The following is a 26,110-nucleotide window of genomic DNA, read 5'->3' as shown; positions in this document are numbered from 1 at the left end:
TCAAGTGCATAAAATTGGTCTCATTTCCATTAAACTGTCTCACCAAAATAAGTGCTGTGTCTAAATCCATTGCTCATCAGTGTTAATCGTATGTTATTAGGAGAATTTGGAACAAACTATCTGGATAAGTGTAGGTTAATTTATTCTGATTAACTTTATAGTAAATCACTAATAAGTCAAGATTTGATATCACAGTTAACAGGAAAACTGATAACACTATACTTTACCACATTTAAATCTTTTTGTTTCTTGGCAAATACATCTTATTACATCACTGCGATGACACATCCCTTATTCTGCTAAAATTTTAACTGATATGTTATGTTTGTACTCTTCAGAAAAAGGCAATAGTGCCTTTATTTACTGTGGGCTCTTACAAAAGTTCATGTTTCTCCTAACATTACATCACCTAAATGTGACCTGGGAAGGAAAGTTGCTGTCACATGTATATGTGAATCATGTAATCTGTGCTAAATATTACCAGGTGTTACTTTATTGCTCTTTGTGTACACAGATTCAAATAACAAAATATATCCACATTTAATTGGTTATAAAAACTTCCATAAGACCACAGTCACTTTGGTCAGAGTAGTCTTCTCCATTCCCTCATTAAGTCAGCACTGTATCACCTTCTCTGTTTCTATTATGTCTTCATGAGGCAAAGGAAAATCAGTGTTTTGGAACTTGAAAACAATTCACATTGCTAGTGAACATATAATTCTCTTTTCAACACATCAGTTGCTAACCATCATTTTTCCCTAATATTATTACTTATGGAATATAAATAAATAAATGCTACATACTGTATTCAAATGAAAAGTGCCTACTGGTCAAGTATTTTGCATAGATGAAAAGCTGACATTTTAATAGGTCATAAACAGGCTCGTTTAATTGTTATCAGTGGAATAATAATACTTATACATGTTTGTACCACCTAATGAAGGCATACTACTTGGTTCAAGCCAAGAGAAGAGTTAATGTTAACTAGACAAAATATTTTCAGTAAACAATGTACTTTGACAGCCAATAACATCACCAGTGGAATTTGCATGTGCCCATTTGTTGTTATTTCTCATAGCTGTTACTCACTTAGTATCCAGGTTATTGTATGTAGGCTTATATTTGTTCTCACATAAATACATCTAGAGTATATTTTCTAACAAGGAATCATTGCTGGAAACCTGAAGACATCATCAAAGAAAAAACAAACCTTTAAAGTTTAGTCCTAACAGACACTGCTTCTCACTTTTCAGGTTGTACAAGAAAGCCTCCAGATACCTGGTACTGGTCTTAATTTAGTATACCATAGTTCAAGAGCTGCTGGTTATCTTTCAACAATACAGTTGCAGCTTACACCAGAAACTATACCTTCATCTTTGAAACTGATTCACTTGCGAATCACCATTGAAGGCATACTTTTTGAAAAAACATTTGAAGCAGATCCCGTGATCAAATTTACTTATGCATGGAACAGATTAAATGTTTACAGGTAAACAGAATTATTTTTATTGTTATTATTTTGAGTAATTTTATGAAAAGCTTTTTTTTTTTCAGTTTTCTGTTGGCATGGCCCTTTTTGTTCTCTCAGCTCTCAACTATCTGTCTGCCTCTGAAATCACCTTCCTGACTGTATGTTTGTGAAACTTCCTGGCAAATTAAACACTGCAGAGTGAAAATTTCATTCTGGAAACATCCCCCAGGCTGTGACTAAGCCATGTCTCCGCAATATCCTTTCTTCCAGGAGTGCTAGTTTTGCAAGGTCTGCAGGGAGCTTCTGTGAAGTTTGGAAGGTAGGAGATGAGGTACTGGCAGAATTAAAGCTGTGAGGGCGGGTTGTGAGTCGTGCTTGGGTAGCTCAGATGGTAGAGCACTTGCCTGCGAAAGACAAAGGTCCCAAGTTCAAGTCTCAGTCCAGCAAACAATTTTAATCTGCTAGGAAATTTTGTATGTTTGTTGACTTTTATTCATTATCTAGTTTATTTGTCTTTGAATTTTTTAAATTTTAACTATTTAATTTTTAAAATTTTCTATTGCAATTTGTAGTTCCTTCATACCTGCCTTGAATTCTGTAATCCTTCTAGTCTTTTCTGTTTATGCATGCTCTGGCTATTCTTTTTTTCTGTCTTAAGTATCTGTCTGTTTCTACAATGTTAGTAGTTTTGAAAGTGATTTCACTTGCATATGTTATTTCTGGTGGTGTAACTATTTTGTAGTGTTTTAATTTTGTACCTATTTAGAGGTTTTCCTTATTGTGTGTATTAATTGGTGATGTGTTGTGTTTTGGTCAGTTTGTTTATTCTGTTTTGCCACAAAGGTTTCACATTAAGGTAATATGTTATGGTATGATTTCTCCAAAGGATTTAAATTTGTCTATGGTTTTAGTTCCCTGTTTTTCTATTGTAATTTTTTTTTATGGGTGGTGGATCAGTTACAGTAATTTTTTGATTTAATGTTGAGGGCTTCCTAAATGTTGTTGGTTAGGACAGCTAGGTTGTCAGAAAATCTCAAATGATTTATTTTTATGTTTTCTTTGGGTCTTCCAATTTTGATGCTTTTCAGGTCAACCTGTGCCATTTTCTCATTATATATTCCAACACACAGTTGAAGAAGATTGGTAACAAGCAGTCTCCCAGACTCATGCCTGTTTTTATGAGTAGTGGTTCTGTAAATCTCCTCTGAAATTGACACTGGAATGTTTGTCCGTTAGAGTGGGTTCTATTAGTTTGTATAATTTTGGGTAGAGTTCAAAATTTTTTTTAAGATTTTCAGAATTGGAGACACATGGACACAGTTATATATTATATGCTTTCATAAAATCTGCAAAGGTTATTACAAAAGGCTTGTTTTGTTTCCTTCAATACACCAAGATTAATTGTAAAGTGATAATTTGTTCTGTGTAGCTTCTCCTGTAATATGTCTAATTCTAACTCAAATAACATGTAATCCTACCATGTAGAATTTTAAAGCAAATCTTGTATGTTTAGTCCAAATGAGATATATCTTTGCAGTTATCTGGACTGCTCTTATGGATTATAGCCATGGTCAAATGTTTTGGGAATTTTTTGTCGGTTATGTAAATTTTTGATGTAGCCAAGTGGAGTGAGGTCCAAACTGTGTCACTGACATATCACACATATTGTGAAATACTTAAGTCTTCTTCACATACCTTGTAATTTTTCAGCTCCTTGAGTGCTCCTTCCACTCCTTGGGCTGTTAAAGGGGTTTTTGTGTTCAAATTTGGTCTTTATTGGAGTGCTTTCATTAATTATTTACCGTATTTACCCAAATGTAAACCAATCTCAAATGCAAGCCGCACCCCTGAAATGTGACTCAAAGGGGGGAAAAATAATAATTACCGTGATTTGAAGAGGCAGTTAAAAATCAAAACAAATATAGCTTAATATATTGCAGATAAAGTACAAAGTCGTCCACCTCAGGTATTTGTGGGGAGTAGTACTTACTCATAGTAATTCATGTGGAATTAAATTTAGCCTGTTGGATACTTAAAATTCTTATTACATTGCAAACTCTACAATAGTCAGATTTCACGGTATCTCTTGAAATATTCAGAGTGGAACTAGGGCAGCTGGAGCCAATAAGACTTTTACATATTGTACCAAACTTGTGTTTGAGTCATACATCAGTCATTCCATGTCATTCATATTTTTATTTTTCAAGGTTTTCATCCAATAAAGTTACATTTTGGCTTCTGATTTAGAGAACATACACAGCTCAGCCAGAACATTATGACCACCGACCTACTATCAATATAAACCCATCCAAGCAATAGCAGCATCACCTGGTGATGAATGACTGCTAGACAGACACATACACAGTGCATTTAGTATAAGTGAACATGCTGTCCGTGTGTAGAGTGAAGAATGTGTGCGATCTATTTGAGTTTGACCAAGGGCAGATTGTGATGGCCCGGAGGCTCATCACAAGAATTTCAGAAATTGCATCACTTGTTGGGTGTTCAAGGGATGCTGTGGTGAATGTCTTCAACACATGGTGAAACCCAGGTGAAACCACATTTATACATTGTGGGGTTGGGTGGTCACCCTTCATTACAGATGTCGTACAACATAGGCTGGGCTGACTTGTAAAACAGGACAAGTGGCAAACTGTGATGGAACTAACATCAGACATGCTGGAAACAGTACAAGTGTGTCTGAACACAGAGTGTACTGAGCACTCCTATCAATGGGCCTCCGCAGCCAGTGACCCATGCATATGCCAATGTTAACACCATGACATTGGCAACTATGACTAAAATGGGCACATGACCATCCACACTGAACATTGGCACAGTGGCAGAGTGTTGCATGGTCTTCTGAATCCTGATACCTTCTTCATCATGCTGATGGGAGGGCGCAAATCTGTTGTCTTCCAGGGAAACAGCTCCTAGACACCTTAAATGTGTTACAGGAGAATAGCTGGCGGTGGCTCCATTATGCTCTGGGGAACATTCATGTGAGCATCCATGGGTCCAGTGGAGCTCATGCAAGAACCATGGTGGCCAAGGAGTATCGTACACTGGTCACACACTTCATATACCCCTTCATAATGATCATGTTCCTCGACAACAGTGAATTTTTCAAAAAGATAATGTGCAATGTCACAAGGCCAGTAGTGTGATGGAGTGGTTCGCAAAACACAGTGACAAGTTGCAGTTGATGTGCTGGTCCTTCAACTCGCCAGATCTGAACCCAATCGAACGTGTTTGGGGTGTGATTGAACATGGTCTCAGAGCTCATTGTCCCCTCTCCCCGGAATTTAAAAGAATTAGGTGATGTGTGTGTCCAGATGTGGTACAAACTCCCTCCAGTGACCTGCCATAACTTCACTGCTTCCATGCCATGACACATTGCCACTGATATCCTTGCCAAAGGTTGACATACTGGCTATTGGGTAGGTGGTCATAATGCCCTGGCTGATTTGTGTAAATTTAGTGAAGAGCGGTCTATATATTCAAGACACTGGTTTGTATCATCTCTGGTAGAGGTTAGACAGGGTACTTTATTAGTGTACTTTTTTAATATTCTACACAATATAATTTGTCTACACAATATAATTTGTCTACACAGAATCATTTCCACCACAAATGATTCATACAAAATGCAAACTGCAAGTACTGTCATCATTGCAGAGAATCTTTCTCCTATGTCTGTCAGTGTTGTTGGTTGACTGCGTGATGCTTGATTAGTTTGGGGTATAAACGGACCAAACTACAAGGTCATCAGTTCCTTTTTCCTCATCCAAACAAGTTTCATGGTAGAACAACTCCAAAAAGGAGTTAGGGAAAGTAAAAGGGTGTAAAACTAACATGGAATCACACTGAAAGAGAAAACAAAAGAAGCAAACCAAAAGGAAGAAACATACATTAAAAGGAAAAATGGAGCAATGTATTAAAATCATACAGCAGATCGCCTGGGCTGGCTGATTGCAAGAATAAAAAAGGATGAGCCAGCCACCATGCAACACACAAAAATCTCTAGCCTAGAAGAAGAGAAACACCAAAGCAAACAAAATACAAAGAAAGAGTGATGAAGATGTAAAATGGAGGAAGGGTGGAGGCCTGGGAGAGAAGGCCAGATGCCCAACCTTAGATTGTATGATAAAAAAAAAAAACCTCATGAATAAAATGTAGAACTAAATCAGCCATTGAAGCACTGTTGGTATGGTGCTGGGAAGGTTAAAAGTCTGCTGCACAGCAGCTAAAATTGGGCAGTCCAACAAGATATGGACGACAGTCATACGGGAGCCACAGTGACACCAAGGTGGGTCCTTGTGACAGATGAGGTGACCATGTGTTAGCCAAATATGGCCGATGCAGAACCTGCAATGGACAACAGAGTCCCTGCGAATGGTTTGCATGGATGACTGCCACACATTTGTTGTGTCTTTGATAACACGGAGTTTATTTGGTGTACTGAGGGTGCGCCATTCAGTATCCCAAATCACAAAAACTTTATGGCAGAAGACCAATCAGAAATCAGTCTCTGGCAGACCGATCTCCAGAGTTGGTTTACCAGTAGCCTCTTTGGCCAGCCTGTCAGCAAGTTCATTGCCCAGTATCCCAACATGTCCCGGGGTCCAAATGAAGGCCACTGAATGACCACCTGCCGAGGGCATAAATGGGTTTCTGGATAGTCATTACCAAAGGCTGTTGAGGGAAGCACTGGTCTAGAGCTTGTAGGCTGCTTAAGGGGTCACTGCAAATGACGAAGGACTCACCAGTGCAGGAGCAGATATGCTCAAGTGCACAATAGATGGCTACCAACTCTTCAGTGAAAACACTGCAGCCATCAGGCAAGGAACACTGTTCAGTATGCCCAACATGAGTGTAAGCAAAGTATCAAGACTGTCAACTACTGTTCCATCAGTGTAGACTATTTCTGAGCCCTGGAATTTGCCAAGAAGAGCAGAGGGCCTGAGCCTTTTGGGCCTTGCGATAGGTCCAGACGAAGCAGTGGCCAAGGCATGGACAACGGAGGTATATCTAAGTGGACCCGCAGGAGAGGTGGTAGAGGGAAAGTGTCTAGTTCACTAAGAAGTGACCAGACACAGACAGCAAGGGGATTCCCAGTTCTGGGCTGCCATTGCGGGAGATGGATCACCATATTAGGGAAAAGGAGACAGTAATTTGGATGACGAGGTGAACTATGAATGCCACTGGAGCCACAATGGAAAAACGTCAGCTTCCACGAAGAGGCTATTCACTGGGCTCATTCGGAAAGCTCCCATCGTGAGCTGAACTCCACAGTGGTGGATAGGGTTCAGCAGACAGAGTGCAGAGAGCAATACTGAACCATACACCAGACTCCCATAGTCAATACAGGACTGTACGAGGGCTTTGTACAGCTGTAACAGTGTAGGACAATCAGCACCCCAGGCAGTGTGACTCAAGCATTGAATAATGTTAAGAGGCTGCTAGCACTTGTCCTTAAGCTGATGAAGATGGGGAAGCCAAGTTATAAGTGGGCATCGAAGACCAGTCCCAAAAAGCAGTAAGTCTCCACTACATCAAATACTTGGTTATCGAGGTAAAGTTCTGGATGGGTGTCGGCAGTATGACAGCAACAGAAGCGCATGACGCATGACCAGTGATGATGATGATGTATACAATTCCACATATACAGTTCAAGATACAATGTTTACTTTATTTTTCTTGGCTGTTTCACCACTTTTATATTTTTTGCAATAGATTCTTTTGGACCTTCCCTTGATGGAAGATATTCATCATCTTCTTAATAAAGCATATTAATTTTGAAACTTTACTTCTCTTTTGTTTTATATTGCGATGAACATATTTATAAACATTTAAAAAGACTGAATATTCCTAGAGTTGTGTCACTGTCACTGTGTCTTGTTGCAACATCCATTTTACAATTTGTCGGAGCATAAAAAATGTTTCGTCGAATGCAAAAAGTAAAATTTAAATGGTAGATAATATTTTTCTTATACTTTTCAGGCAACGTGTTTATGGAGTCACAACTGCAATGGTTAAAGTTGGGTATGAATATAGTGACTGCAAAGATATAATTTGGGATGTGCAAACAACAAAGCTCAGTGGTCATGATATGAGCATATCAGAGGTTGGAGGCTGGAATCTTGATATCCACCATAGATATAATTTCCATGAAGGTAAGATAATGGTTTGTGTGTTGTAGCAAACACTGCAAATGACTTAAATATTGATCACTAAGAATTACTGCTAACATGTATGTGCTCATCTTTCAAAATAATCAAAGAACCTACTAAAAAATATATAAACACTTTATTTAAGGATCAGACTGTAATGAATTACAATGCAACATGGGTGAAAATTGGTCCAATACACAAGAATGATTCAAAGAATAGAGCTCACATCATTTAATCTCACTAGTAGGAAATTTATGAAATTCCATATATAAAATTTCAGCCTCTGATCTTTTCAGGAAACTGAGACCTATATGCTTTGTACTAAAGGGCTACAATGGAATAATGACAGCCATCTCTAAATCCTAGTCACTTTTTATCTCTCTTTAATAATACTGTCATGAATACTACCTTACAGAACAATCAAAAATAAATCCAAACATACCTAATAAACTTTCAAAAAATAATACTCTCTTTTTTCCTACATCCTTTGACTGATTGCATCACTGAACACATCACCTATCTCTGATTTATTAACAAAATTGTTGGTAATTTACCTGCCATTTGAATGTATGCTCTATCTGGAACTCTGTATCTTTGTTGCCATTTCTATTATGAAATCAACAGGATTTTTTGTGCCTCAGGAAATTGTTTAAAGGGAATACCATGTCTGGAAGCATTACATTTAGCAATTTGCTTCATGTATCATCCACAGCATTACCGTATTTACTCGAATCTAAGCCGCACTCGAATCTAAGCCGCATCTGAAAAATGAGACTCGAAATCAAGAAAAAAAAAATTTCCCGAATCTATGCCGCACCTGAAGTTTGAGACTCGAAATTCAAGAGGAGAGAAAAGTTTTAGGCCACACCTCCAAATCGAAACAAAGTTCGTACATTGTAATATGAGACACAATTTAGGTCGAATAAATGACGATACAGCTACAGTAGTTTGGTTCGAGTCGTAAGCTTAGCAGTTAAGCTGTACCAGGTAGCCATTGCTATGCGTCAGTCGCTCCGTCCGTATTTATACGGGTACCCTTCCTTTTTCACGTGCTTCGTCTGGTTTGAATTGATTGCTTATTTTTCTCTGATCTGATAAGTGCCGTTCTCTTTGTTATAGGTGTTTACGTCACTCTAAGCTGAAAATGCATTACTGTACAGTCATGCATTGTTTGTCGCATTCTGATAATGAGTTCACGCCTCACGGCCTGTCGCCGCTTGCGGCATGGCTTGCTTTTGTGCGCGCTACCGCCGCTTACAATTTTAAAAAGAGAGGAATCGTCTCATTATAGAAACAATGGCAAGAGACTGCTATTTGTTGTTACTACACTGCTGCTTTCTTTGATAATGATCAAGAAGAACTAATAATAGGCTGCATATGATAGAAGATGTTCTGAACGAGAGTTTAGCGAAAATTTTTCTCCGTTTGAAAATCTTTGCAGACGCCTCTTTAGTACATTATATTCTGCACAGAAATTAGTCATCTTAGATTTAAAAATCTAGTCAATTGCCGTGCTTCAATTCTGACTGTATCACTATTAGGCATAAGAATAATACGAATATAAACATGACATGATATGTATATTCTTCCGCGTTTGTTGTTGTCTCACTCTAGTTTCGTAGTTTATTAGGCAGACAGGATTTAAATGAGATAGCAGCAAATACGAAAGAATGCATGGTAAAATGTTTATATTCGTATTATTCTTATGGTGAAGAGAATACTGCGTGTGATTCACAATTTATAGAAGTTCCTATTAGCAACCATCTCTTCTCACAGGTAGGAAAAAATTCAGAACATAAAGTTGGCCATATTGACAAACATCCCAGTCTTGCCAGTCGGATTTTCGTAGTACATTGAAATGCTGCTACATTCGGAGATGAACAATACGGAAATTGTATTTGCTTCATTGGATAATGTATGAAAATGAATTGGTTGAAACTCTGGGCGGAGAAAAAAGCTCGTCTTCCACCTTTTTTTTAATTTTTTTACTGACGCAGAGGTTTTGGCGCCAGTATTTATCTTTGTGCCTGGAAAGCATGCCTGTGCAGCGCTACACATATTCGAAGGCAGAAGTTAGTTGTGGCGGCACCTACCAACATTTTTCAGAACTTCCGCGTACTTTGCACTCGATTCTAAGCCGCAGGCGGTTTTTTGGATTACAAAAACCGGAAAAAAAGTGCGGATTAGATTCAAGTAAATACGGTAAATGTTCCATTTCCTTTCACTGCCATAAGTAAAATACTCTGTCTAACTTAGTTTGACTTCCACAGTAACCTGTGCTCCACAAAGGAAAATCCAGCCTATATGTAGCACATATGTGTTTCCATACAGAAAGTCCAGTTTCAACTGAGTCTCCTGTGGGTTCTTATTGAAAAACTGTATAATGTATTAACTAAATGAGTCACTTCTGTGAAAAATGGTGTTTTGGGTGTTTTGTTTAGTTAGTAAGATCCACTACATAAAATACATTCAGATTGTGTATCTTTTTGTGACTGAGACAAATTGCTGGTATCTTGGACAATTTATAGGATGTTTTTATCATAGAGTCATTTGATCCTCAACACACTAAATTATTCACTTGGCATGTCATCTACATGCTGTAAAAGTTCCCATTATTCATAAAATTCTATTTTTTAATTTGTTTCCAACTAAGGAACAGAATTTCTCAGAACAAGCCATAATTCCAGCAAAATATTTATGTACTATTATAAATTAGCAGAAGCACAACTGTTGTCTTTTGTAGCGTAAGTTGTGAATCATACTAGTGGCTTTAAATTGTTTCACAATGTGGTACATGTTTATGTAGTTTTGTTCAGTACATCAATTCACTTTCAGTTGCCTAAAGACTTGCCTTAATTTTCATGGAACTGTAGATTAAAAGTGTGTGTATGTGACCAAATCTCATGCTAGAACAAGCAGATGTATGAACATCATTTGAACTCATAATTTTATAGGCATACTGCAGAAGGGAGATGGATCCAACATTTATTTAAAACATAAGCCACGTGTGATACTGACGACAATGGGAGATGGGCACCAGCGGCCCCTTGACTGTTTCGACTGTGACGGCCAAGCATCTAAGCAAAGGCTTTTAGCTCCTGTTGCTCTTGCTGCTGCAGCTGATGGATCAATATTTGTTGGTGATTTTAATTTAGTGAGGCGAATATTGGTTGATGGAACTGTCAGAACACTTGTTAGACTCAAGTGAGTATTCTTTCTGCTCAGACTATAGAAACAAATTAACTCTCTCTCTCTCTCTCTCTCTCTCTCTCTCTCTCTCTCTCTGTGTGTGTGTGTGTGTGTGTGTGTGTGTGTGTAAGAGGTTGTTGTTTTGCTGCTGCTGCAAATTATGCAAGTGTCACTGACCTACTGTAAAACATGCTTCACAGTTGTTGCTGCTTCTACAAATCATGCATGAGTTACCGATCTACTGTAATATATTGATTACAGCTTCTTACGGGCAACAAATAGCTCATAACTTATTCTAAAAATTGAGAGCATTATGTTTGTTTTCCCAGAATAACAAAATATTATTACTAATTATAGAGATTTTTCTTGCTTCAATATTCAGTCTCTCAGAACATCCAGTTTGAAACTACATTATAAAAGCATGTCAGCAGTTTATTTTTTTCCTCCCCTAACAATGATACATACTTTTATAGATGACTCACTATGTGGCATACCTACTTTTAGAGTACAAAGCCAGTTCCAAAAGTGGTTGTGAAGACAGTGATTACTAAATAACACAAAAAAGTATCTCTAAGAGATTATAAATAATTTGGGTACCCTGTAAAAGTCAATTTCAAGTCCTTGCCTAGTATGCAATTTTAACTTTCTATAAGTGACCAACATATCATATGCATAGCCAAAAGAAAAACTGAGGCTGTAACAGTATTGAAGCTCTCAGCACCATGCTAGGGTCTCTGTGCCATTTAAAAGTAACAGGATGGAGCAAAGTATACTCAGGTGGGTCAACTGGAAGAGCTCTCGCTGCAGATGATAATTCTTATGGTTTGAGTGCTGGTGCAGTAGACGTGTACTCCCAAAGCCAGTATCCATAAATCAGTGTCATAATTTTGTTTCTGATTACTTATGTAAACCCTCCAATACTGAGTTTGAAAATGTGGTTGTAGTTGACAGATTTGCTCCTTCAAAATAGATTTTTGCTTTCATGTACAAGCTCAGTCATTCTGAAAATGAGCTTGGGTTTTACCTTGTTTTTAAAAATGATGGAGTGACTTTTTGAGCAACAAGGAAGAAGAAGAAATATTAGACAGGGGAAGAAAACATACCAAATCTCCCATATTGAATTAAAGAGAAACCACCACCCTGACGACTAAATTCAGATTCAGAACAGCAGATTTCCAGAGGACGTTCCTGTAAAACAACTGACAAGATCAGAGAATCAATGTCCAACTGGGATAGCTAAAATCAGTCCAGCAAAAAAAGTCTTCCAAAATTTGTTTATTGTCTTCCAGAAGTTTTGCCACATGTTAATGTAGCAAGTTTCAACTTGACACAAATTGTAAAAATGCATATTTGTTGTTCATCCATCCATCTATCCAGCAATCCAAACCAGTGCTGTATATCTGGCCAGTGCCAGATTCAGAATTGGTGTGGTAGTTCCCCAATGTCGAGAACCATACCTTTATAGAGAATACTGTTACAGAGGGGTTGGTTGCTGCTCCAAAAGGCATGTTAAGGCTAAGAATCTATGGATCCCTTCTGCTTGCACGTCGTGTAGTTGGAATGGAACCAGCCAAGTATTCACGTGAGTGGATGTGGAAAAACTACTAAAAACCACATCCAGGCTGGCCTGTACACCAGCCCATATAATTAATCCATTAGGCAGGTTTGATATGGGGCTGGCACAGCTCCTCATGACCCGGAGGAATGTGCTTTAATGTGCTCAGCTATCCATGCATATAATTATTTTTCACATCAAGCGCTATAAAATGACGCATTTGTTTACAGCCATGGCTTTAATAGATCATATTGGAATTCTGAACACATGATTGATCCATTAATCTGCAAAAACAGTTATTGGCATTATTGGCAACCTTTTTAAAAAACTGTCTTTGGAGACTCAAAGAGGAAAACAGCTGTACATTTAATGATAATGCAGTTCAGGCTTGGGCACATGTGAAACTCTTAGCTTGAAATTCAGTTCATAGCAGAAGGATATAATACTCTAGGAATGTTCATTAGAAATCAGTAGCTACCTTATTAAAGCTACACCCAGAGATTCCTGAATTCTCCTTCAGAAGTACTTTAAATGTCTAAGGAAACATTTCTGATTTATTTTCAGTGCCACGAGGGTGTCTTACCGCTATCACTTAGCTCTGAGTCCACTAGACAACGTTCTATACATATCAGACCCTGAATCTCACCAGATCATACGTGTGAGGAGTGTTGATGATTACTCAGATCCAGAGCATAACTGGGAAACAGCAGTTGGTTCAGGGGAAAGATGTCTTCCGGGAGACGAGGCACACTGTGGTGATGGTGCTCTGGCACGTGATGCAAAGCTGGCATACCCAAAAGGTATGTACAATCCATTTACACTATTCCACATGATATTGGAAGATTTATTTACTAAATCAAGTCATTTGTAAACAGGTGTTGCTGTATCGGCTGACAATGTTCTATACTTTGCTGATGGAACCAATATCAGGATGGTTGACAGGGATGGAATTGTGACAACAGTCATTGGTGATCACATGCATAAGTCCCACTGGAAACCAATTCCCTGTGAAGGGACATTAAATGTGGAAGAGGTTTGTTGACTTTGAATTATACTGTGTTGGAAATATTTCACCAGATAAGGAATAACTAACATGTAATGAAATTGTGATATAGTGCACTGGACTAAAATTGAGGTATAGTGCACACACGTTATGCATACAGTTTACCAGTCTCTCACAGACTGAGGTATGGAAAGGGGGGGGGGGATTTCAAGGAGAGAATGAAGAACAGACAAACAGGGTATTATATTCACTTCACCAAGCAGCTAAAACAACTTTCATCTAACCAAGCCAAGGTAAAAATTACATTTTAAAACTAACATTATTTGTTATTGTGCTGTATGAAGTTGCACATGCTAGAGAAGAGAAAATTAGTGCATTACTGAATTAAGATGGAATATATGCAAGCTTGAAGTTGCAGATTATGGGCCCTCTAGTTATGCATCAACAAATATAATGTAAATTTATAAATGGAAAATACATATCTCACTTTCATTATTCCTAATGTTGCTTAGTTTTGTTCTGATGCAACAGTAAAACCTGTGTTATGAATATGATACAGGATTTTGGGTGGACATCATTTAAACAAAGGTATTTCTCATGGCGGAGGGATCTTATGACATTTCAATCACCAAATATCTCCTTAAAATGCAAAAATATTTTCTTGATACCAACCTACATTGGAGAAATCATCATCATCATCATAAAATAAAGAGAGTCAGAGCTCACACAGACAGATACAGGTGTTCATTTTTTTTTCCACATACTGATTAAGGGTGGAATAACAGAGAGTTATTGTGAAGGTGGTTCAGTGAACCCTCTGCCAGGTACTTCAGTGTGATTTGCTGAGTATTCATGTAGATGTGGATGTAGATGAAAGTCATATATTATTACCATGCTAAATTAAGGTAATAGTTTATGTTAGTTAGTTAGTTACATGCTATATGCATCATTCTGCACGACAGATTGTATTGATATGGAACAAGTCATTTTTACATTCACATCACAAATTAATTTGTACATACAGTTACATTCTGAACATTTCTAAGGTAAGTGAGACTATCAAATAGGTGCCATATGAGAGTATATAATAATTAAATACTGATAAACAACAATGGTAATATCTCTCTCTCTCTCTCTCTCTCTCTCTCTCGCTCTCTCTCTTTAGCTAGCTATCCATTTATGTTCACAGTACACATCCACATTCTTGTCTCTGTCTTCCTTCTCCTGAAACCAACATTTCAAACAATAAGCATTAATAGATGCTCTAACCATATTTTGTGTATATTATGTACTTACCTCTTTTTTGTTTTTTATGTCTAGGTTCATCTTCGTTGGCCCACAGAGCTTGCAATCAATCCTCTTGACAATTCTCTTCACATCATTGATGACCATATGATCCTTCAGTTGGCTCCAGATGGCCGAGTGAAAGTTGTAGCTGGTCGGCCATTGCATTGTCCCTCTCCAGCAGGTGGCTATGACACTGAACTTGCTACACATGCAACCTTGGTAATGCCCCAGAGTATAGCATTTGGACCATCTGGAGACCTTTATGTTGCTGAGAGTGATTCTCAAAGAATAAACAGGGTGCGAATCATCGGTACAGATGGAAAAATTTCTCATTATGCTGGAGCGGAATCAAAATGCAATTGCCTAGATAGAGGCTGTGATTGTTTTGAGGAAGATCATTTCCTTGCATCCACTTCGAAGTTCAATACAATTTCTTCTGTCGCAGTTACTCCCGATGGAATATTGCACATATGTGATCAAGCAAACTACAGGATTCGTTCAGTGACAGCAAGTATCCCAGATGCCAGTGTCTCAAGAGAATATGAGATATATTCTCCTGACACTCAAGAGATTTATGTGTTCAATCGCTTCGGTCAGCATATCGCAACTCGCAACATTCTCACAGGAGAAACAAGTTATTTGTTTACATACAATGTAAATACAAGCAATGGGAAACTTAGCACAGTGACAGATGCTGCCGGAAACAAGGTCTTCCTCCTGAGAGACTATTCAAGTCAAGTGAATTCTATAGAAAATACTAAAGGCCAAAAGTGTAGATTGAGAATGTCACGCATGAAAATGCTCCACGAATTAAGCACACCAGACAACTATAATGTTACTTTTGACTATCATGGACCAACAGGTCTTCTTAAGACCAAACTTGATAGCACTGGCCGGAGCTATGTTTACAACTATGATGAATTTGGAAGACTAACTTCTGCTATAACTCCTACAGGAAAAGTTATTAGTTTGTCATTTGATCTCAGTGTGAAAGGAGCAACAGTGAAAGTAACACAAAATAACCGGAAACCAGTTTCAATGTTAATAAAAGGGTCAACAGTTGTTACAAAAGTTGGTAAGTAATTTTTGCATGGATTCTGAATTGTTATGTTTTAAAGAATAGCATACTAATAAAGGAAATTAATTTACTGTATGAGTCCACAAGACTGCAAATATTTTCTGAATAAAATCATCTAGATTACTTAATATAAATAGTATAAAAAATCTATGCCTGAGATCAGCTTCTACTAACTTTTCTATTCTTATGTAAATAATTTATTTCAATATATAACAATGACTTATTAAAATGATGGCATGGTAATATTCAAACCTGTCAGCACCTGTTGTATTGAAATTGTAGTTCTTACATTTTTCTTGAAGTCTGAAGGTATTTTGTCTTTCTCATAATTTTGCACACCATGTGGAATAGTTCCGTTATGGCAGCTCTCCCAAGAATTTCAATAATTCTCACAGGGTCTTCTGGGGTCTTCTTTCAACTTACATCTTTCAGTGCTCTGTTAAATTATTCCTTCAGTATCGTAGCTCCCAGTTGATCTTCATCTACTTCCTCTTCCCTTTCTGTAATATTTTCTTCAAGTTTATTTCCTTCTGTATAGCTCTTCAGTATATTCCTTCCACCTTTCAGCACTTCGTGCTTTTCTTAGTAATGGTTTGCGATCTGAGCTCTTAATTTTCATGCTGCCACTTCTGTTTACTCCTAAGGTCTTTCTAATTTTCCTGTAGGTGGCATCTATCTTTCCCATAATTATGTTGTTTCTGCATCCTTACATTTCTCATCTATCCATTCCTGCTTTGCACTTCATGTCAATCTAATATTTTAGACAATTATAATCCCTTGTAATAGTTCACGTGCCGCATTTTTTATATTTTCTTCTTTTCTCAATTAGATTCAATATCTCGTGCATTTTCCATGGATTTTTACCGGCTTTTGTTTTTTTCCTGATTTGATCCTCTGCTGCCTTCACTATTTCAACTACCAAGGCTACTCACATGTATGTTACTTTGCTCTGTTTCAGCCAATCAGTACCTATTGCTTACTTTGAAACTCTCAACAACCTCTGGTACTTTCAACTTATCCAGGCCCCATCTCCTTAATTTTCCACATTTTTGCAATTTCTTCAGTTTTCATCAGCAGTTCATAGCGATGCTGCCACTTCTGTTTTCTCCAAAGGTCTTCCTAATTTCCCTGTAGGTGGCATCTATCTTTCCCCTCATTATGTGTGTTTCTACATCCTTACATTTCTCATCTATCCATTCCTGCTTTGCACTTCGTGTCACACTTTTTTCAGGTGGCGCAGAACATCGAATTCTGGTACTAGCAGATGGCAGTGTCACCAGTACAACACCATGGTCCCCTGCTGTAGCCACAGACACAGTGCCATACCCAGTATTATCTGACACTGATCCTGTTCTTGGTGAAAGTTTTCCTGTTCCTACACACCAGAGAACAGAGCCACGGAGACAGTACCATACCCAGTATTATCTTACATCTCAGAAGTCCACTTCCCAAACGTTATGCAGTTTAGAATATGGTTCCAGAATATTTGTCTTACCATTATATAACCTATTTGAAACCTTCCTATGTCTACAGGTTTCTTTCATGTGCAACCTTTTTTTATAATTTTAAAACCAAGCATTAATAATGATTAGATAATGCTCTGTGCAGAATTCTACCATGCGACTTCCTGTTCCATTCCTTTCTTCTAGTCCATGTTCTCTAACTATTTATCCTTCTCTTCCTTTTCCTACTATTGACTTCCAGTCCTACATTACAATTAAGTTTTTGCCTGCCTTAACTATCTGCATAATTCCTTAAGGAACAGTATTACAGTGTGGGACAATCTATGTTATTCTACATTGTATTACTCAAAATATCATGAAAAAATTTATACAAGGCATTTGAACAAGTCACTGATTCATTTATATTTCTGAAAAGATTAACAATTGTCACACTTTTTTTAGGTGATGCAGAACATCGAATCCTGGTACTAGCAGATGGTAGCGTCGCCAGTACAACACCATGGTCCCATGCTGTAGCCACAGACACAGTGCCATACCCAGTATTATCTGACATTGATCCAGTTCTCGGTGAAAGTTTTCCTGTTCCCGCACGCCAGAGAACAGAGGTTGGTGGTGACCTGGCAAACCGTTTTGAATGGAGATATTTTATGAGACGTGCATCAGGCAGTGGAAAGAGAGCTGGAAGTAGTGGTGGAAGCGGTAGTGGTGGTAAATCAGTAGTGCAGGTTGGACGCAAACTGAGAGTCAATGGAGAGAACCTGTTAACAATGGAATATGATCGTGAAACTGGCACTGTTGCTGTTTTCATGGATGATCGTGTAGAACTGCTGAATGTCACTTATGATCGTACTGCACGCCCTGTTAAATGGGGTTCCAGGTTAGTGCAATAAATTTAACATTTACCGTACATATTCCCTATGTTGAGTATGAATTATTTCCTCAATGTTAAATGTGTATAGTATTCTACCAACAAGAGGTCATTTCAGACACCAGCTCAGTATGAGTATAATAGGAAACAGAATCAGTGGTTGCACATCACTTCTGAAAATTATCTACATTTGTGAAATATAGGGTTCATATGCTGTCTGTGCTGTTCAAGGTTTCCCACATTCAGTACTGATATAGTTCCATTTCTGTATAACTCCAGCATCCAGCATATGGTAGTAAGTGAATTTATTTCTGTCAAGATGAACATGGGATGTCTCATTATAGTTAATTATTCAATATCATGCTGTACTTTCATATGAGTTAAGACATGGAATGTTACACTGCCACACAAACAAAACAGGTTATAAAATACCAAATGCCAAATCTAACATGTTGTATCTTATAACTGCAGCTGCCAATAAAATTACACAATATTTTTTTATACGTAAATTACCTTGGGTTCAGTTTTGGGACACCTATTGTTATGTAGGCAAAGCACTGTCTGAATACACCTTGTATTCCTCATGTTAATAACATATATCAGTGCCACAACTGAGCTGTAGTTAGGAGGCTGCCTTATTCATTTTCTTGTTGTCCTATCCCACAAAAGCTGGTTTACTATGAATTTATGGAATGTAATCTCTTTTGTCTTTTGATGTTTAGGGAAGGTGTAATGATTTCTTTTATTTATTTATTTATTTATTTTTTCAAACAAATATCTGAACCAAGATCCTTCAACCAGCACTTATTATTTACACTGAAATAGCTTTCATTATTGACAAATAATTATCTTATAGATTCCATGTGAGGGAAGGGACTAATGATATTCTTTCACAGTCATATTCTTTCACAGTCATGATCAACATGTTTTTGCCAATTCAGTATGGTACTGATGTTAACTCCATATGGTAGATAGAAAACAAAATTCTGAAAGGGTTCTTTTGTTTTATATGGGATTGTGTTTCACAGGTAGTGTTTATAAGGAAATGTGTTCAAAATTTGGCATTTCTTTTTCACATCACTAAGGAAGAACAACATTCAATCTGGTTTTCTATATTTCTTTTAAAGAACCTAAATTGTTGTCAGATAATTATTTAAAGAATAAGAGAGCAGATCCTTTTCAACTTCTTGTCAAAAGTTCAACAGCCTATAAAACTGATTTTTCTGTGGAGATTTCCACAGTACATTATTTATACAAGATGCATCTAGAAAGTAATATATGTTTGTGCGTTGTATAAAAACATTATGTGCAACCATTATTTATGCTTAAATTGATAGTCAGTTATCAGTGTGTTACATTCAAACAGTGGAAAATAAGGATGGAATATAACAATATTATGAAAAGGAAAGTTGCTACTCGCTGTATATATATCTATATATATATACACTCCTGGAAATTGAAATAAGAACACCGTGAATTCATTGTCCCAGGGAGGGGAAACTTTATTGACACATTCCTGGGGTCAGATACATCACATGATCACACTGACAGAACCACATGCACATAGACACAGGCAACAGAGCATGCACAATGTCGGCACTAGTACAGTGTATATCCACCTTTCGCAGCAATGCAGGCTGCTATTCTCCCATGGAGACGATCGTAGAGATGCTGGATGTAGTCCTGTGGAACGGCTTGCCATGCCATTTCCACCTGGCGCCTCAGTTGGACCAGCGTTCGTGCTGGACGTGCAGACCGCGTGAGACGACGCTTCATCCAGTCCCAAACATGCTCAATGGGGGACAGATCCGGAGATCTTGCTGGCCAGGGTAGTTGACTTACACCTTCTAGAGCACGTTGGGTGGCACGGGATACATGCGGACGTGCATTGTCCTGTTAGAACAGCAAGTTCCCTTGCCGGTCTCGGAATGGTAGAACGAACGGTTCGATGACGGTTTGGATGTACCGTGCACTATTCAGTGTCCCCTCGACGATCACCAGTGGTGTACGGCCAGTGTAGGAGATCGCTCCCCACACCATGATGCCGGGTGTTGGCCCTGTGTGCCTCGGTCGTATGCAGTCCTGATTGTGGCGCTCACCTGCACGGCGCCAAACACGCATACGACCATCATTGGCACCAAGGCAGAAGCGACTCTCATCGCTGAAGACGACACGTCTCCATTCGTCCCTCCATTCACGCCTGTCGCGACACCACTGGAGGCGGGCTGCACTATGTTGGGGCGTGAGCGGAAGACGGCCTAACGGTGTGCAGGACCATAGCCCAGCTTCATGGAGATGGTTGCGAATGGTCCTCGCCGATACCCCAGGAGCAACAGTGTCCCTAATTTGCTGGGAAGTGGTGGTGCGGTCCCCTACGGCACTGCGTAGGATCCTACGGTCTTGGCGTGCATCCGTGCATCGCTGCGGTCCGGTCCCAGGTCGACGGGCACGTGCACCTTCCGCCGACCACTGGCGACAACATCGATGTACTGTGGAGACCTCACGCCCCACGTGTTGAGCAATTCGGCGGTACGTCCACCCGGCCTCCCGCATGCCCACTATACGCCCTCGCTCAAAGTCCGTCAACTGCACATACGGTTCACGTCCACGCTGTCGCGGCATGCTACCAGTGTTAAAGACTGCGATGGAGCTCCGTATGCCACGGCAAACTGGCTGACACTGACGGCGGCGGTGCACAAATGCTGCACAGCTAGCGCCATTCGACGGCCAACACCGCGGTTCCTGGTGTGTCCGCTGTGCCGTGCGTGTGATCATTGCTTGTACAGCCCCCTCGCAGTGTCCGGAGCAAGTATGGTGGGTCTGACACACCGGTGTCAATGTGTTCTTTTTTCCATTTCCAGGAGTGTATATATACAAAGATTAAGGGAGACTTACCAAACGAAAGTGCTGGCAGGTCGACAGGCACACAAACAAACACAAACATACACACAAAATTCAAGCTTTCGCAACCAATGGTTGCTTCGTCAGGAAAGAGGGAAGGAGAGGGAAAGACGAAAGGATGGGGGTTTTAAGGGAGAGGGTAAGGAGTCATTCCAGGCCTGCCAGCGCTTTTGTTTGGTAAGTCTCATCATCTTTGTTTTTAGATATATTTTTCCTACGTGGAATGTTTCCCTATATATATATATATATATATATAAGCTTGGCGTGCATCCGTGTGTCGCTGCGGTCCGGTCCCAGGTCAACGGGCACGTGCACCTTCAGCCGACCACTGGCGACAACATCGATGTACTGTGGAGACCTCACGCCCCACGTGTTGAGCAATTCGGCAGACATCTGCTTGTGTCTGTATATGTGTGGATGGATATGTATGTGTGTGCGAGTGTATACCCGTCCTTTTTTCCCCCTAAGGTAAGTCTTTCCGCTCCCGGGACTGGAATGACTCCTTACCCTCTCCCTTAAAACCCACATCCTTTCGTCTTTCCCTCTCCTTCCCTCTTTCCTGATGAGGCAACAGCTTGTTGCGAAAGCTTGAATTTTGTGTGTATGTTTGTGTTCGTTTGTGTGTCTGTCGACCTGCCAGCACTTTCATTTGGTAAGTCACATCATCTTTGTTTTTTGGGTATATATATATATATACACTCCTGGAAATGGAAAAAAGAACACATTGACACCGATGTGTCAGACCCACCATACTTGCTCCGGACACTGCGAGAGGGCTGTACAAGCAATGATCACACGCACGGCACAGCGGACACACCAGGAACCGCGGTGTTGGCCGTCGAATGGCGCTAGCTGCGCAGCATTTGTGCACCGCCGCCGTCAGTGTCAGCCAGTTTGCCGTGGCATACGGAGCTCCATCGCAGTCTTTAACACTGGTAGCATGCCGCGACAGCGTGGACGTGAACCGTATGTGCAGTTGACGGACTTTGAGCGAGGGCGTATAGTGGGCATGCGGGAGGCCGGGTGGACGTACCGCCGAATTGCTCAACACGTGGGGCGTGAGGTCTCCACAGTACATCGATGTTGTCGCCAGTGGTCCGCGGAAGGTGCACGTGCCCGTCGACCTGGGACCGGACCGCAGCGACGCACGGATGCACGCCAAGACCGTAGGATCCTACGCAGTGCCGTAGGGGACCGCACCGCCACTTCCCAGCAAATTAGGGACACTGTTGCTCCTGGGGTATCGGCGAGGACCATTCGCAACCGTCTCCATGAAGCTGGGCTACGGTCCCGCACACCGTTAGGCCGTCTTCCGCTCACGCCCCAACATCGTGCAGCCCGCCTCCAGTGGTGTCGCGACAGGCGTGAATGGAGGGACGAATGGAGACGTGTCGTCTTCAGCGATGAGAGTCGCTTCTGCCTTGGTGCCAATGATGGTCGTATGCGTGTTTGGCGCCGTGCAGGTGAGCGCCACAATCAGGACTGCATACGACCGAGGCACACAGGGCCAACACCCGGCATCATGGTGTGGGGAGCGATCTCCTACACTGGCCGTACACCACTGGTGATCGTCGAGGGGACACTGAATAGTGCACGGTACATCCAAACCGTCATCGAACCGTTCATTCTACCATTCCGAGACCGGCAAGGGAACTTGCTGTTCCAACAGGACAATGCACGTCCGCATGTATCCCGTGCCACCCAACGTGCTCTAGAAGGTGTAAGTCAACTACCCTGGCCAGCAAGATCTCCGGATCTGTCCCCCATTGAGCATGTTTTGGAATGGATGAAGCGTCGTCTCACGCGGTCTGCACGTCCAGCACGAACGCTGGTCCAACTGAGGCGCCAGGTGGAAATGGCATGGCAAGCCGTTCCACAGGACTGCATCCAGCATCTCTACGATCGTCTCCATGGGAGAATAGCAGCCTGCATTGCTGCGAAAGGTGGATATACACTGTACTAGTGCCGACATTGTGCATGCTCTGTTGCCTGTGTCTATGTGGCTGTGGTTCTGTCAGTGTGATCATGTGATGTATCTGACCCCAGGAATGTGTCAATAAAGTTTCCCCTTCCTGGGACAATGAATTCACGGTGTTCTTATTTCAATTTCCAGGAGTGTATATAAAGAAAGATGATGAGACTTACCAAACAAAAGCTCTGCTTGTGTCTGTGTATATGCGGATGGATATGTGTGTGTGTGTGCGAGTGTATACCTGTCCTTTTTTCCCCCTAAGGTAAGTCTTTCCGCTCCCGGGATTGGAATGACTCCTTACCCTCTCCCTTAAAACCCAAATCCTTTCGTCTTTCCCTCTCCTTCCCTCTTTCCTGACGAGGCAACCGTTGGTTGCGAAAGCTAGAATTTTGTGTGTATGTTTGTGTTTGTTTGTGTGTCTTTCAACCTGCCAGCGCTTTTGTTTGGTAAGTCTCATCATCTTTCTTTTTAGATATATTTTTCCCACGTGGAATGTAGATGATGTGAGTTACCAAACAAAAGTGCTGGCAGGTTGATAGACACACAAACAAACACAAACATATGCACAAAATTCAAGCTTTCTCAACCAACGGTTGCTTCATCATTCATCAGGAAAGAGGGAAGGAGAGGGAAAGACGAAAAGATGTGGGTTTTAAGGGAGAGGGTAAGGAGTCATTCCAATCCCGGGAGTGGAAAGACTTACCTTAGGGGGAAAAAAGGACAGGTGTACACTCGCGCGCACACACACACACACACACACACACACATATCCATCCACACGTACACAAACACTAGCAGACATTGGAGTGTTACAGACCTAGCTAAATTAGTTTAAGACAGAAGCACCATTTTGAAGACTAGTGGCATGTGGCTTGTGATTGACAAACAGCCCACTGAGTGTTTTCATTCTTCATAAGTCATCAAAGCCAGGTGATGGAATTCAGGAAAGGTAGGACTCGAATGCCTGTCCAATCATCGTTCTTTTTTGTTTCTGTGGTTTCTGTCAGTCACTTTCAGCCATTGTCAGGATGATTCATTATATTATCCATGGCTGCCTTCATTTTTAAAACAGCCTTGAATTTACATAGGTCTCTTGATAAATAGATACTGTCAAAATAGTTTAATTAAAAATCACTAGTTTGCATTAATTGTAAAATTGTTACTTCTTTCAATATCCCCTTATACACCTCACATTTATGAAACATGATTGCAAAAATTTACTGTCGTTATAGAATCAGCAATGAGCAAGAGCAGTGAGGGTCAGTATAGTAACAACAGTTTCTCTTCCTCATTACTGTGTAGTAATGTTAGGGATTCATATTCCTCTCTGCAACCAACTGTTATCTTTTACTTTTTTTACCAGCTGATGTTACTGTTACAACAGCTATAGGAGATATAGAGGGGTCCAGAAAAATGTAGACACTCTTTGATAGTCAATATGAAGGGAACAAAGTAACATATCGTTACAATCCTTGCCTGGGGGATGAAGATGATTTTATGCGTTCGAAGTGACCCCCATTAGCAGCTAGATAACTTTGATGTGTTGAACTGTTGACTGAACTATGGCTGTCAGTGGTGCCGGTGTGATAGCCACACAGGACGCCTTGATGGTTTCTTGTATCTTGTTTAGCATAGCTGGCTTCTGTTAGTAAACTTCATTTTTCATGGTCCTCCATAGGTAGAAGTCAAGTAGCATAGGGTCTGGAGACTGGTGGGTATTCAACAGCCCCTCTTTGACTTGTACATCACTCTGGTAGATTTTCATCCACGTAGGCTCTGAAATCTCTATGGTAATGAGGCAGGGCATCATCTTGTTGTAGGTAAAATCTTTTATTTCCAAACACCTCTCAGAAGGCAGGTAAAATCGATGTTTTCAGCATATGTAGATACATCTCACCAGTTACGGTACTTTTAAAGAAGAATGGGCAAGTCAAACTGCATGATAACAAACCACACCACACATTAGCACTTGGTAGATTAACATGTTTGTCCACATGAATGTGAGGATTTTCAAGAGCCCAGTATATGCAATTGTGGCTGTTTACAGTACTGTTCAGTTTGAATTGCACCTCGTCAGATCAGATAACCATCCAGCTGCAAAGGGGCTGATGACCACAGATGTTAAGTCCCATAGTGTTCAGAGCCATTTGAAGTTTTAGCCATCCCTGCAAACTGTTCATCCTCGCGAAGTGTGCCTTCAAACTACTCGCAGTACTAGATCCTTCAATACGGGTTGTCTTCATTCATAGTGTGAAGCCATCTTGGAATGTACACTTTCCACTTTGCAGCCTTTAGAAGTCATTGTAGGCTTGATTGGCTTACCCCACTTTCATGTGCACCCTGCTTCACAGATTTTTGAGGTGATCCAGTAAAATGTTGCAACACAGCAGTGCAGGAAGCTGGATGTTTTTAGTCAGCCAGACATTTCTTTACGCACATCCTGAACGGTACCTTTGGCTTCAAATTTATCCCGAATATGATGAATTGAACATGTTGTTGGTTGAGTTCTGTATACATTATGCCACTTAAAGGTTGTACCTCTATCATGTTTACCCGACTTCCAGTACCACTTCAATACGATGGCCCGGTATTGCTCAAATGACAATCTTACATCATTCATTGCCGCTCTGTCATCTGCTGGAAATTGCGCATCAAGATCTTTTGAGAAAAGAATGGGCTACACTACCACACAAATATGTCTTCTGGTCCAAAGATATTAACTATCAAAGAGTGTCTACATTTTTCTGGACCCCTCTGTATTTGCTAATCTCTTTTGCTAACCTTTTCAGCTGTTTTCTTCCTAAAGAAACTCATTATTTCAGCCACAATCACCCAAAAATATGCTAATGCAAGAATAAAACATACCAACATATTAAAAAAAAACACTAAATTTTTTGCAGGAATGGGATATTTGCTGGTGTCGAACTTGAGTATGACAGATTTAGTCGCCTTACAAGCTGGAGATGGGGAGAACTCAACGAAAGTTACGCATTTGACAGAGCTGGGCGTCTCAATCAAATTCGTTATGGTGATGGATCATCAATGATTTACGCATTCAAGGATATGTTTAGCAGCCTGGTATGAAAACTGAGTTACTTGTTTTTTATGTATTTCACAAAGAGCTTAAAAAATTTAATGTGATATATATTA

General features: G+C 40.1%; 1 protein-coding gene across 4 annotated transcripts in view; it reads left to right on the top strand.

Annotated features, from left to right (window-relative positions):
• The window catches only part of LOC126095206 (teneurin-m), a 72,262-nt gene that overhangs the window by 40,321 nt on the left and 5,831 nt on the right, over window positions 1–26,110 (top strand). For all 4 annotated transcript variants that reach the window (XM_049909940.1, XM_049909942.1, XM_049909941.1 and 1 more), the window contains 8 exons: window positions 1,254–1,489; window positions 7,475–7,647; window positions 10,599–10,848; window positions 12,953–13,188; window positions 13,264–13,421; window positions 14,712–15,753; window positions 17,661–18,096; window positions 25,861–26,038. In XM_049909940.1, the coding sequence (XP_049765897.1) occupies window positions 1,254–1,489; window positions 7,475–7,647; window positions 10,599–10,848; window positions 12,953–13,188; window positions 13,264–13,421; window positions 14,712–15,753; window positions 17,661–18,096; window positions 25,861–26,038 (2,709 nt within the window). The remainder of the gene's footprint in view (window positions 1–1,253; window positions 1,490–7,474; window positions 7,648–10,598; window positions 10,849–12,952; window positions 13,189–13,263; window positions 13,422–14,711; window positions 15,754–17,660; window positions 18,097–25,860; window positions 26,039–26,110) is intronic.

The sequence above is a fragment of the Schistocerca cancellata genome, chromosome 8 (assembly GCF_023864275.1).
Source record: "Schistocerca cancellata isolate TAMUIC-IGC-003103 chromosome 8, iqSchCanc2.1, whole genome shotgun sequence".
Classification (NCBI taxonomy): Eukaryota; Metazoa; Arthropoda; class Insecta; order Orthoptera; family Acrididae; genus Schistocerca; species Schistocerca cancellata.
This window is presented reverse-complemented; position numbering and strand designations above follow the sequence as displayed.